We start from the raw sequence: 12,260 nt of genomic DNA, 5'->3' as shown, positions 1-12,260 counted from the left end.
ACAGAGAGGTAATATGTACCGTGCATGTTTTATTTTATTACTAGGGTCCAATTGGTGCGCGTGGACCAGAAGGCCCTCCTGGGAAGCCTGGTGAAGATGTGAGCTTTTTTGTTTTAATTTGCTTTGGAGTTTTGAAGGAACTCAGGAGGGGATACAGTGTTAAAATGAATGTTCTGCATGAACTCCCATTTCAATTTCCTAACCTTTTTGTCTTCTATTAAATTCTATTCACCAGGAGACCTAAAGATTAAACTTCACAAAAGCCTAAAAAGGCTTTCACTTTTGGGTTAAATCATTAGGTAGTTTGTCTCTTGCATTTCCCAGGATTTTCATGAAAATTTCTTGTTGAAGCTGGGGGCCAATGGCTAATGCCTGTGATTTTTAACTATGAAGCTATAATCTGAGGATTGTGGCTCAAAATCATCCTGGGCAGAAAAGTTTGTGAGACTCCAATCATCAATTAACTACCAAAAATCCAGAAATGGAACTGTGGCTCAAGTAGTAGAGCATTATATTTGAGCACAAAAGCTGGAGGACAGTGCCCAGGTCCTGAGCTTAAGTCTGAGAACCAGCACAAAAATATTTTTTAAAAATTCTTGTTGATATAATAGAAGTATTACATTAGCAACAACATCTGCTACATCGCCTGAACCAAAAGAAAGAGCAGAATGTGTTCTTATAAAGTCACGGGTTAAATGGAATTTTAAAGCTGTCTTAGAAGTCTAGTACCAATATAGTTCTTGAATGTTGAAAAAAATAATTTAACAATTTTTAATTAAGGTTAATACTCAACTATAGATTTTACTTTAATAATATATGACTAAAGATTAATGTTGAACAACAAGCTGGCATCAGTGGGTCACATCTGTAATCCTAGCTATCCTCAGAAAACTGTTGGAGAAGCACAGTGCAAAGCTAGCTTTGTCAGGAAAGTCTGTTAGCTTCTATCTTAAATTAACCATCCAAATTCTAGAGTGGAGGCATAATCAAATGGTGGAGCTTCCGCTGTAATCTAGAAAGTAAGAGCGCAAGGTCCTGAGTTCAATCCATTATTGGCACACACAGACACAGACACAGACACAGACACACACACACACACACACACACACACACACACACACACACACACACACACACACACACACACACACACACACACAGAGTTAGCTATTAGATAGTATGTAAACCTTGACCAAGCAAAGATATTTTTCTCATTCTGAGTCATGATATTCATTTAAACTGATTACAGTTCTTTTGACCATAAAGAAAATAATCTCTGGTAGTTGTTTTCCTTTGTCTTTTTTACTTGCCACAGAGAAAGAAATAGTGGTAGTGTTTTAATTCACCATCACATGATTATATAAAATTTCAAGGCATATATATGTTTATAAATTTTCATTTTATGAGATGCAGTATTGCTATGCAGCATTGAACTTGAGAACTTTATGATATAGCTTTCTCAGGGCTAAGATTATGAGCATTTAGTAACACACCAGGCTTTTTAAGACAAATCAGAATGTAACATACCTTATTTATTTATTTATTACTATGCTGGGGTTAAACCCTGGACCCCATGCATGCTAGGCAAGCACTACACCTCTGAGCTACATCCCTAGCCTTATGTGTATAGATTTTAATGAAGTTTTTTTTTGGGGGGGGGTCGGTTGTGGGGCTGGGCACTGCCCCTGAGCACTTCAACTCAAGACAAGTGCTCTACCACTTGAGCCACAGGCCACTTCCAAATAAATTGTGTGTGTGTGTGTGTGTGTGTGTGTGTGTGTGTGTGTGTGTGTGTGTGTGTGTGTGTGTGTGTGTGTGTAGATTTTAATGTGCTATAGATCAGACCATGAATCTTTATATCTATTTCTTCTCTCACATAGAAGTTCTACAAATGACAGAATATTGAATGGATTGCTATCAGAAGAGATTTTTTCCTTCCTTCCTCCTTTCCCTCCCTCCTTCCCTCCTTCCTTCCCTCCTTCCCTCCCTCCCTCCTTCCCTCCTTCCCTCCCTCCTTTCCTCTTTCCTTCCCTCCTTCCTTCCTTCCTTCCTTCCTTCTTTCCTTTCTTCTTCTCTTTCCATTCTTTCTTTCTTTCTTTCTTTCTTTCCTTCTTTCTTTCTTTCTTTCTTTCTTTCTTTCTTTCTTTCTTTCTTTCTTTCTTTCTTTCTTTCCTTCTTTCTTTCTTTCTTTCTTTCTTTCTTTCTTTCTTTCTTTCTTTCTTTCTTTCTTTCTTTCTTTCTTTCTTTCTTTCTTTCTTTCTTTCTGTCTGTCTGTCTGTCTGTCTGTTTAAAACAACGCATGTGGTTTTTTTCAGTGTTGAAGATTGAGTCCAGTGCCTCAATCCTGTTAGTCAAGCACTGTACCTCTTGAATTTTGCCTTCAGCTTTTGTTTGCATTTTCTTTTTGAGGTAATGACTCTCTAACTTTGCTAGGCTAGCAATGAACTCACACTTCTCCAATTTTTACCTCCTAAATAGCTGTGATTATAGCTATACACCAACACCCTTAATTACACAAGAACTTGGTATTGAGCACCCTTTTTATTTTCCTGTAACTTATTTGTCACCTTGTTTCTGATATAAACATTTACTTTCTCTGTACCCACTCCCCTCATTTTTTTCCATACAGGGTGAACCTGGAAGAAATGGGAATACTGGTGAAGTAGGATTTGCAGGATCGCCGGTAAGTTAATCTTCATCTATAGAATAATATAAAGCACACTTAAAAAGTGGAGAGCATGGAAATTCATTCTGCATTTATCATGTGCATGTGCATTTAGACATTAAGTAAATGTGACAGCTATGTAGTGTTCTCCTCTGTCAGAATGTAAAGTATGATAGACATTTTGCTAGATTTATAGCTGATTCCAATTTCCTGATCTTCAGTAGCACCATATAATTAATATTACATATTTACCAAACATGAATACTCTTTAAACTGAGTATCCAATATGTAGAAAATAAGATTTTTTTCAGAAGTCATCAGCCTGACCTATTTACAATTCATAACACTCCAGTCATGTTCATGTGTGAGAGAATTTGTTGGTTTTTTAAAAATCAGCTAGGGATAGGACACTGTAGACAGATTTCCTCCTTGCTCTCAGTCCCTAATGTTGACTGAAATTTTTTATTCTTGACTACAAAATCTTATTATGAAGAATTACTGATTGCCAGGCTTCCTAACATCTGTTCCCTTTCTCCTTGACTTTACTGAAGGAATAGTTCTGGGACAACAGGACCTAAGCCACCCTAATGGGGGGCTACACTGGAATGGGGGCAAATTAGAGAATGATAAGCAAACAAAAATCTTCTTGCAGCTTTTCCTATTACTGTTTTCCTATTATGATTTCTCCTGTCTAGAGGTCTCTAAGCTAGTTCAATCTTCATATTACTAGCTTTCTTATAATTCCCTAATGTTTCTTTTTGGTATATATTTTTATTGTAAAAATACTGTACAGAAGGGTTACAGTTACATGACTAAGGTAATGAGTACATTTCCTATTGAGCATTGTTACCTCCTCCTTTGATTTTTCCCATACCATCCCTTCCCTTCCCACCTCCCCAAAGTTGTAAAGTTCATTTTCAACATAGTGTTTTGTACATCTCATTATTATAATGGGTCAACCTGTATCCTTATTTTGGTACTTTACTATTTCCTTTCCCCTCCTCAAATTAAAAAAATGTATATACAAGATGCAGGGCACCAGTATCAAATACAGTGACAACAGAGGTTATACCATGAGGGAAGAACATACAAAAGAAACAAAAAAATCACATGTTACATTATAAATACTTTAAAAACAATAGCAAGAAAGAGAAAACCACTTTTGTCCCTATCTTGGGGTTCATTTCGCTTAGCATCATCTTATATGGTCATATGTACATAGCTTTTGACCTTTTCTGCTTGTCCTAGACATATACTTGTTCAACCACTTTAGAAAGCAGTATGGAGGTTCCTCAGAAGACTCCACATAGAGCTCTCCTATGACCTAGCAATCCCACTTTTGGGCATTTACCTCAATGATCACAAACAAGGCTATACTAAAGCAACCAACACAACTATGTTTATCTCAGCATTATTTACCATAGCTAAGATATGGAACCAACCCAGATGCCCCTCAGTAGATGAATGGATCAAGACTATGTGGCATATATATATATGTATATATGTATATATATATATATATATATATATATATATATATATATATATATATATATAATGGGATTCTATGCCTCCATCAGAAAGAATGACACTACCCCATATATTAGGAAATGGAAAGATTTGGAAAAAAATATATTAAGTGTAATAAGCCAGGGCCAAAGAAACATAGGTCCCATGGTTTCCCTTATTTGCAGATCTGTAATGTTTCTACTATTATGCATAAGTATTGGTTTTATTACATTACTCTCAGTTTACTTATTGAAAACTGATGAGGTTCATGTTATGAATATTTTTAAACAAAGGAACATTTAACTTTAACAGAGATTTGCATAGTTATAAGGATTACTTTGTTTGAAATATCAAGCCAATTCCCCTTATCCCTGCTCCCTCTCCTCTCCCCATCAGCCTGGGAAATAAAGTCAGACAAAAGCACGAAGTGTAGCCATGAACACAGATGTGCTTTTCAGCAGCTCTAGGCTTGAGCCTCCCGTGGCCTGTTGTATTTTCACATACACTCACAGTGTGGTCCTCCACAGGGAGAAAAGGTGCCCTGCCAGCACAGCACAGATGCTCTCTGCAAACTCAGTGCAGCGGCATGTGATTGCACCGTGATGACAGTCCTGGGTCAGCAGAATGCGAGTTCTTTATGAGCATTTGTACATCTGGATCATTTTCTTGTTATACTAGGGATGTGTAATCACTAGAGAATTTTCCTCACAGAGCATAAAAACTAAATAACATAGCTCACTAATTCCCCCATAAGCCTAGGTGGGTGTGCACTGATTTGCCTGTTTATGGGTGAAGGAAGAATAATCTCAGTAAACAGGAATACAGAAAAAAAGGGAAGTTGAAGGAATTTCTTAACTTGAAAGAATTCTTAAACATGGTTATATAAACAGAAGAATTAGTGGAACTTTATTTGTTCAAAGATCTGATTTGATGCACTTTGCTGGGATACTTTCAAAGCATTAAATGTTTTCCCTGCAAGAATTCAAAGAGGAAGTATTGCTTTGATCTTACCTTATGAGTTTCATTTATTGAGTTGCTAATTCATTCATGTAGTAAATAGTGAGTAAGGCTGTAATATATGGAGTAAATGATTTTCTTATATATGTGAGATTGTACTAGAAGTTCTTTTGGATAGGTTCAGGTCATCAGCTGTATGAATGTGAAGTACAAAGACATTCCTTCTTCACTTATTTATCCAATGATTATCCATTGACTGACTATTCATCAAATATAAAACTAAGGGTGAAGAATATGAAGGATAACAATAGTTACTGAAAACTTACAGTAATTGATACTTCAAATCTGTGTTATAAAGATCCACATTTTACTGGTGGCAGTAGTAATATTAGTTCATTATAAAGCCAAATAAATGTGGCAATGAGAAAAAGTATATAAGCCAGTTGTTCATAATTAATTTTAAAAGAGTATAAAAATGTTTCAAGGATCATTTTGAAATAATAATTTCACTGGATTTGATTTTCTAATGCATTTCTATGTTTTTTATATAATATGATTCGGTAAGAGAAATTTAGAAATTACTGAATCAAGAAACTAAACCATCCGTCTATTTCTTGCCTTTGTTTCTGTTGGATATTTTATTTTTTGTTTTGTTTGTTAAAAATTTTAAGTTCACATAGGCTGTCACAAACACATTTAAAAAATCCTAATAATATTAGGATTCTTATCATAATCTGCTGCCAATAGCAGAAGTAATAAAAAAGAAATAAAAAATGTGGCTTTGTACAAATTTATTTATTTACCCTGAAGCATAATACAAAGGAAATATAGTATATATTCACTTAAGTTTTTCTCTGAATTGTTTCTTTAAACCTTTGCACAGTCTTAGTTTTAGTTTTCTTGTTTTAGTTGTTTCTAACTAATAATAGTAATGATACCATTTAAAAGTTTTAAATGATTTGAAAATCAGTAGCACATAACATATCAGTAGCTAGTATTAATCTATATCTTTTTGTAAGTCAGAATTCTATTATATGTTCACATTTCCATTTTGTTTTGGTTGGTCAGAGGGCTTGGACTCTGTGACTGGGCACTGTCTCTGAGCTCTTCATTCGCTCTACCATTTGAGCCCCAGTGCCACTTCCATTTTCTGGTGATTAATTGGAGATAAGAGTCTCATGGATTATCCTGCTGAGGCTGGCTTTGAACCGAGATCCTCAGCTCTCAGCCTCCTGAGTAGCTAGGATTACAGGAATGAGCCACTGGCACTCAGCTACATTTCCATTTTTAACAATGTTTTACTTTGCAAAGTTTTGATCTCCTAGATATTCTGACAGATGAAATATACTGTTCTTTTTTTTCTTCATTAGTTTCTTGGTGAAAAGCTGTGTGTCAGCTAATTTTTTAGGAAAAAGTATTTTGTTTCCTCTTCCTATAGTGACTCTACAATATCCCATCTATTTGTTCTTTTCTCCAGGGAGCTCGAGGCTTTCCTGGGGCTCCTGGTCTTCCAGGACTGAAAGGTCACCGGGTAAGTTGAGTCCCCTGTAAGCCTCTCAAGACACTGTGGTTTACTGAGTTGGTTCTGGCAAAGGATCCCTTTGAAAGGGGTCTGTATGACCCCCTTTGTCAGCTGAAATCACAGTGATCTTCTACATTTGTTTTGAATTTCGAATCTTTAGAAAACGTTTTTTAGGGTTATAGAAAAATAATTTGAGCTCTTGCCATGTACTGGATACTGTGCTAAAGAAGACAATACACAAATGAGATAAGTTTATCCTGCTGCTTCAGCTATGTGATGTGTGACATGATTCAAGAAGTGTGTATGAGGTTGCAGAACATGCCCGGTCAACACAGACTTGGAAGGCAACAGAGTGCTTTGGCTATAACTCAGAATATTTAATATATAACTATTACATATTGTGTAAACACGTTAAATCCCTCTCTTGGTCTCTAGTTTATCTCTTTCTCCGAAAGCAAGGCTTATCTTCAATTAATATTCAGGGATACGTCTCCATTTTGAGTGGCTAAGCTTAAGATCAGAATATTTGTTATTGTACTAGTTACAAAATGCAGCTGTTCCTCAGTGTCCACAGGAAATAGATCGAGGATCCCCTTCCTCCACAGGAATCCCCAGATGTATCAGTGCTCTGGCCCCTCACATACAGTGCCACAGTATTTGTGTATAATTTATGCAAATATTGCCATATACTTATGGTTATTCTTATACTTATGGTTAGTTATAGAATCCATACTGTAAGATTAGTACTAAGTAAATCGCTGTTATACTTGTTGTTTGGAGAATAGTAAATAGAAAAGTTCTGTAAATTTTTAGTACAGAAATAACCATCATCTAGAGTACATGCTATAAAAAAGTTACATTTTCTTTGAATATTTTCAATTCCCTGCTGATGGAATCCATCCATGTAGAAGTTGTGGATAGAGAAAACCAATTGCAGTTGAATTTACCTGTGGATGTAGCTCATATTTTCTAATTATATGAACCCTTTAACTACGTGTTTACTCTAAAGTCAATACAAGTGTTTATCTGAAGAATTAAATTGTTTCTGTATCAAACGATTTCTTTTCAGGGACATAAAGGTCTTGAAGGCCCTAAAGGTGAAATTGGAGCAACTGGTTCCAAGGTAAATGTAGAACATCTAAACTTGACCTTATGAGACACCTAGATTCTGTTTCATGAGCCTGCATGTTTTTTCAGAAGTATCTTAAATAATTCCGGAGGAAAGGAAGGTATAAATAAATAAGTGGGAGAAAAAACTGCCCTACATTTTACTAGCCTTTAATTCTGGGAAATTTGAAGTATCTTGTCTTCCCCAAATTGATTTATAGGACTTACCAAGGGAGTAAAAATGAAGTTATAGTGGGAAACACCATGATATACATATGTGGAAAAGTATTTTATTTTAAAATGAGCTTTTATGATATTATACTAACTTTCAGCTTTGTAGAATTTTACTTGAGCTTAATCAGACATAGGCATTTGGCTCATTTCTTGGCTGGGTATCATAGTTTCCATTGATCTTGTTGATACTGTATTCATGGATTTATTTTAGACTTATTTCTATAGAATTTAATTATTTCAATGTGTAAATATTTATTTATTGTACTAGAGTTTGAAATCAGGGCCTTGTGCTTGCTATACAAGGGCATTACCTTTTGAGTCATGCCTTCGTCCCTTTTATTTTCATCTGTTTTTTTGGATAGAATCTTGTGGTTTTGCTTAGGGACTTACCTCTGATTTAAGTCCTCCTACATGTTCCTCCCATTAGCTGAGACATTCGTTGGGTATTATGCTCAGCTTCTTGGTTGAAATGGTGTCTTGTTAAGTTTTTCCTTTGAACTAGTCTTGAACCATGATCCACATGATTTCTACCTCACATAAGTGGTCCCTAAACTCATTTTATTTCAAGAAAAATATTGATGATAATAACAATTGGCAAAATTATTAGATCTTTCATTTGAAGAACCTTTCTACTGCCCCCTAAAAAGCAATATGATGCTAATATCAATTTTAATTTTTCAAAGTGAATGTTATCTCAATTTCACTTCAGGGTGAGGCTGGTCCTACTGGTCCAATGGGTGCTATGGGTCCTCTGGTAAGTTTCAATTCTTCCTTTCTTTTTGTTTTTGAAAGGTAATTTTAAGTGTCAAATCATTTATGAATTTATGAATCCAAACTATCAGATAGACAAATCTAATATTTCTTTTCTGTCAATATTTTTATTAGCATAAATTATACAAAAATGTTTTATTGTGATACATATAGGCATATATTTATTTCTTTGGCTTTTATTTTCTTTGGTTTTTACATAAACAGAAAGCTGGAGTGAAAATATTAAAAAGGCATAGGGAATATATGTTAGCTATGGAAATAATCTTGGTTACTTAAAGTGAACCAAGAGAATTGAGCCCTTAGAATAAAAGAGGGTCCTTCCTGTAATCACTGTTTTTCTTAACTATTGAATGCCATTATTTTTACATGCACAGTAATCATACAGTAGCTTTGTACATTTGGCTTATTGTATCCAAATGAAATGAAATTAGTTACATAAGAGAGGTAGGGTAGGTATCTTCACAGATTTGCAAACCTCAAATTGCTGCTACAGAGGTTGATGTTGTTAACTAATTATATCATCTCAGTCAAACCAGGCCAAGAATTCAAGTTAAATGCTTCAAGAGATGTTCTTTCTTGTCTGCCATTCACAGGGCCCGAGAGGAATGCCAGGAGAGAGGGGGAGACTTGGGCCACAAGGTGCTCCTGTAAGTATGCCTGCTTCTTTGTATGGTGCTAGAAAGTGGAGTTCACCTCCTTCGATTTTGCTGGTGACACATGCATTTTAAATGAGGAGATGCCTTAAACATATGTCACCTATTTCTCAATGTAAATTTAAATTATTAGTAGTATAGCTTGACATCCTGAGAGATATTAAGAGAATTAATAGTATGCATTAGTCCTTACCCAAGTTCAGTCATTGTCATCCTTTTAATATCTTTTTTTTCCAATAGATATACTCAAGGCTCATGAAATTCTATCACATTTATAGTTACTGTTTTCCCTAAGCCTTCTGAAATGCCTGAGCCATAATATCCCTAGTCCATTCCTTTATACTTCTGTTCTATTTCAGTTCATCTTTAGAGACAATGTTTACCACTGCATTACCACATTGTGCAAAAGTGACTTCCTATTCCACTGATCACCAGTTGATCAGTGAGGAACCCATCTTTAAAAAAATTCAATTTAAAGTCTCCTTTGTTTTTGTGTTAGTTCTGGTACCAATGATCATTGGGTCTTTTTCCAAGGCAATGGATTCAAGTCAGTTACTACTATCCACAAAATGGACTTGGGAGTACTGTTTGTTACAAATTCTATTTTTGAAAGAATGAATTAAAGAAGCAGGGAATGTGACAAAGTGGAGACACTGAAATAAATGTGTTTCTGTTGTAACAGAGTCCTCCATAAATCCCTAGGGGATTATGGAATTCTACAGATTTGCCTTGGATGGAAGTCAATTGTTTGTACTCCATCATCCATCTAAGGGAGGGCAAAACTTTGGAGAAAGTAGCTTTTTTAACAGAGGGTAGTTCCAGCAATAATTTTAACTGAGGATCCTTAGCAACAAGCACTTTCAGCTGAAGAATGAATTCTTTAGTTCTGAACAGGATTTGGATGAAACCTAAAGAATTCATTATAAGTTAATTTCTGTGTGTACGGGTGCTTTTTTTGTTTGTTTATATGAGAATGTTCCTCCTTTGATTAATCTGGCAGTTAAGAAGTCTAAGATGTTCAAAGTCTCATCTCTGAGCTCACTTGACCACAGCTGGCATATTAAAGCAAAACAGAATATTTATATCAGCTTCATTTTCTTAATCTTGATTTTTATTTCTTGTTACTATAAGGATAGATATATTTATTACTGCCTCAACAAGTTTGCATAATGTCTGATTTCATTGCCGTTAGCTCAATAATTTTTTTACCAGTACTTATCATTTATTCTTGTTTCTCAACACAGAAATTATCTATATAGCAAATAATTTATGAAAAATATTGTCAATATAATCTTACCTTGCCAACTTGTCTTTTTTTTTCTCTTCTCATTAGGGACAACGAGGTGCTCATGGTATGCCTGGAAAACCAGGACCAATGGTGAGTTATATTGTTGATTTATATATAATTGATTTATTCTTTCATTTCTACATTTACAAAAATTTCAGAGCAACCCCTGTGTTTTAGATACTTGGAGTAAAGAACATAGTAAACAAATCTCTTCTCTTTGAAAATTGAATATGCTAATTAAAATCATTGTATTATCCTATCACTAATTGCTATAATGTAGAATATAGGCGAAGTATAGACATATAGGGGAGAATGCCTAAACCTGTAGATGAGAAGGGTATAAAGAAAGACAGAATGAGAACATTTCAGGTCAAATATTGAAAATGTAATATATAAAAATGGACCAGAGCATTCTTTCATCCATGGGAGGAGGATAGGTGAATAAATCATGACTTGTTGAGGGAAAGCTAGGAGCATGGAATTGGAATAGCAGACAGGAGCTAGATAGATAGTGAAGGACCATACTTACTATGTTAATGAGTTTTTCACTTTATTCTTGTAGTGATTATTGAAAGACCATTTTAGGGTAGTAATCATAGGAATGTCATGACCAGATAGAACATCTGCTAGTAATTGTCCATTTTCATAAAAAAATAGAAAACTGAATGTGAATATTATAAGGAGAAGCCTAATGGAAAAGTATAAAGATATGAACTAAAATTATTACAGTGTTAATGGAAGCAGATTGCTAAGGATGTCTAATAGCCCTAGTGTATTCGTTTTCTGGTTTGAGGAGTTTGGTGGATGATCTAGTTTATCTAGACTTGGGAATACAGAAAGAGGAAAAAACATGATTTGTTAATTTGGGTCTAAAGTATGAAGAAATCAGTTCAATTATGTTATTGGATATATCAGTGTGGGACTCAGAGCAGAGATTTGAAGTAGACTTGGTATTTATAGTCTATAGGCAATCAATAAAGCTATTGTAGTAGAAGTATAATCTGAGATGAGAAACAAGAAGTTGTCAAGGAATGCTAATATTTCCTGCACTCTACTTTTTATTTCACTATCAGCAACACTCCTACATTTTGTTCCATTTATTCCCAAAGTATAAGTGACTTCTGAAATTCTAAACGTTAACATTCATACTTTAAAAAATCTGAGCTGGGCACCAGTGTCTCACACCTATAATCCTAGCTACTCAGGAAGCTGAGCTCTGAGGATTGCAGCTTGAAGCCCATCCAGGCAGCAAAGTCTGTGAGACTCTTAGCTCCAATAAAATACTCAGAAAAAGCCAGAGATGGTGCTTTGGTGCTGTGGCTCAGGTGGTAGAGCACTAGCTTTGAGCACAAAGATGCCCAGGGATAGTGGCCAGGACCTAGGCTCAAGCCCTGGGACCATAAAAAATCTGAACATATATTAAGCGATTAGTAGTAAGTTATCAGAAAGGAAAAAAAGTATAATTTGCCACATTTCTGACACATCTCTTGCTTTTTCATTCTGTCCCTTTCTTGCAATAGTTGAATAGTTGCCTCAGTTTCTGCTGTGGTACCA

The 12,260-nt window shown here is 35.2% G+C and overlaps 1 protein-coding gene across 1 annotated transcript in view; it reads left to right on the top strand.

Moving 5' to 3' along the window:
* The window catches only part of Col5a2 (collagen type V alpha 2 chain), a 138,067-nt gene that overhangs the window by 85,382 nt on the left and 40,425 nt on the right, over nucleotides 1-12,260 (top strand). Inside the window, exons 11-17 of the mRNA XM_069995626.1 lie at nucleotides 45-98; nucleotides 2,630-2,683; nucleotides 6,609-6,662; nucleotides 7,723-7,776; nucleotides 8,704-8,748; nucleotides 9,359-9,412; nucleotides 10,752-10,796. Coding sequence (XP_069851727.1) covers nucleotides 45-98; nucleotides 2,630-2,683; nucleotides 6,609-6,662; nucleotides 7,723-7,776; nucleotides 8,704-8,748; nucleotides 9,359-9,412; nucleotides 10,752-10,796 — 360 coding nt within the window. The remainder of the gene's footprint in view (nucleotides 1-44; nucleotides 99-2,629; nucleotides 2,684-6,608; nucleotides 6,663-7,722; nucleotides 7,777-8,703; nucleotides 8,749-9,358; nucleotides 9,413-10,751; nucleotides 10,797-12,260) is intronic.

Source organism: Dipodomys merriami, unplaced genomic scaffold, assembly GCF_024711535.1.
Source record: "Dipodomys merriami isolate MVZ:Mamm:240054 unplaced genomic scaffold, mDipMer1.0.p SCAF_49, whole genome shotgun sequence".
Classification (NCBI taxonomy): domain Eukaryota; kingdom Metazoa; phylum Chordata; class Mammalia; order Rodentia; family Heteromyidae; genus Dipodomys; species Dipodomys merriami.
The sequence above is the reverse complement of the archived record's forward strand: the minus strand, read 5'-3'. Positions and strand labels throughout refer to the sequence as shown.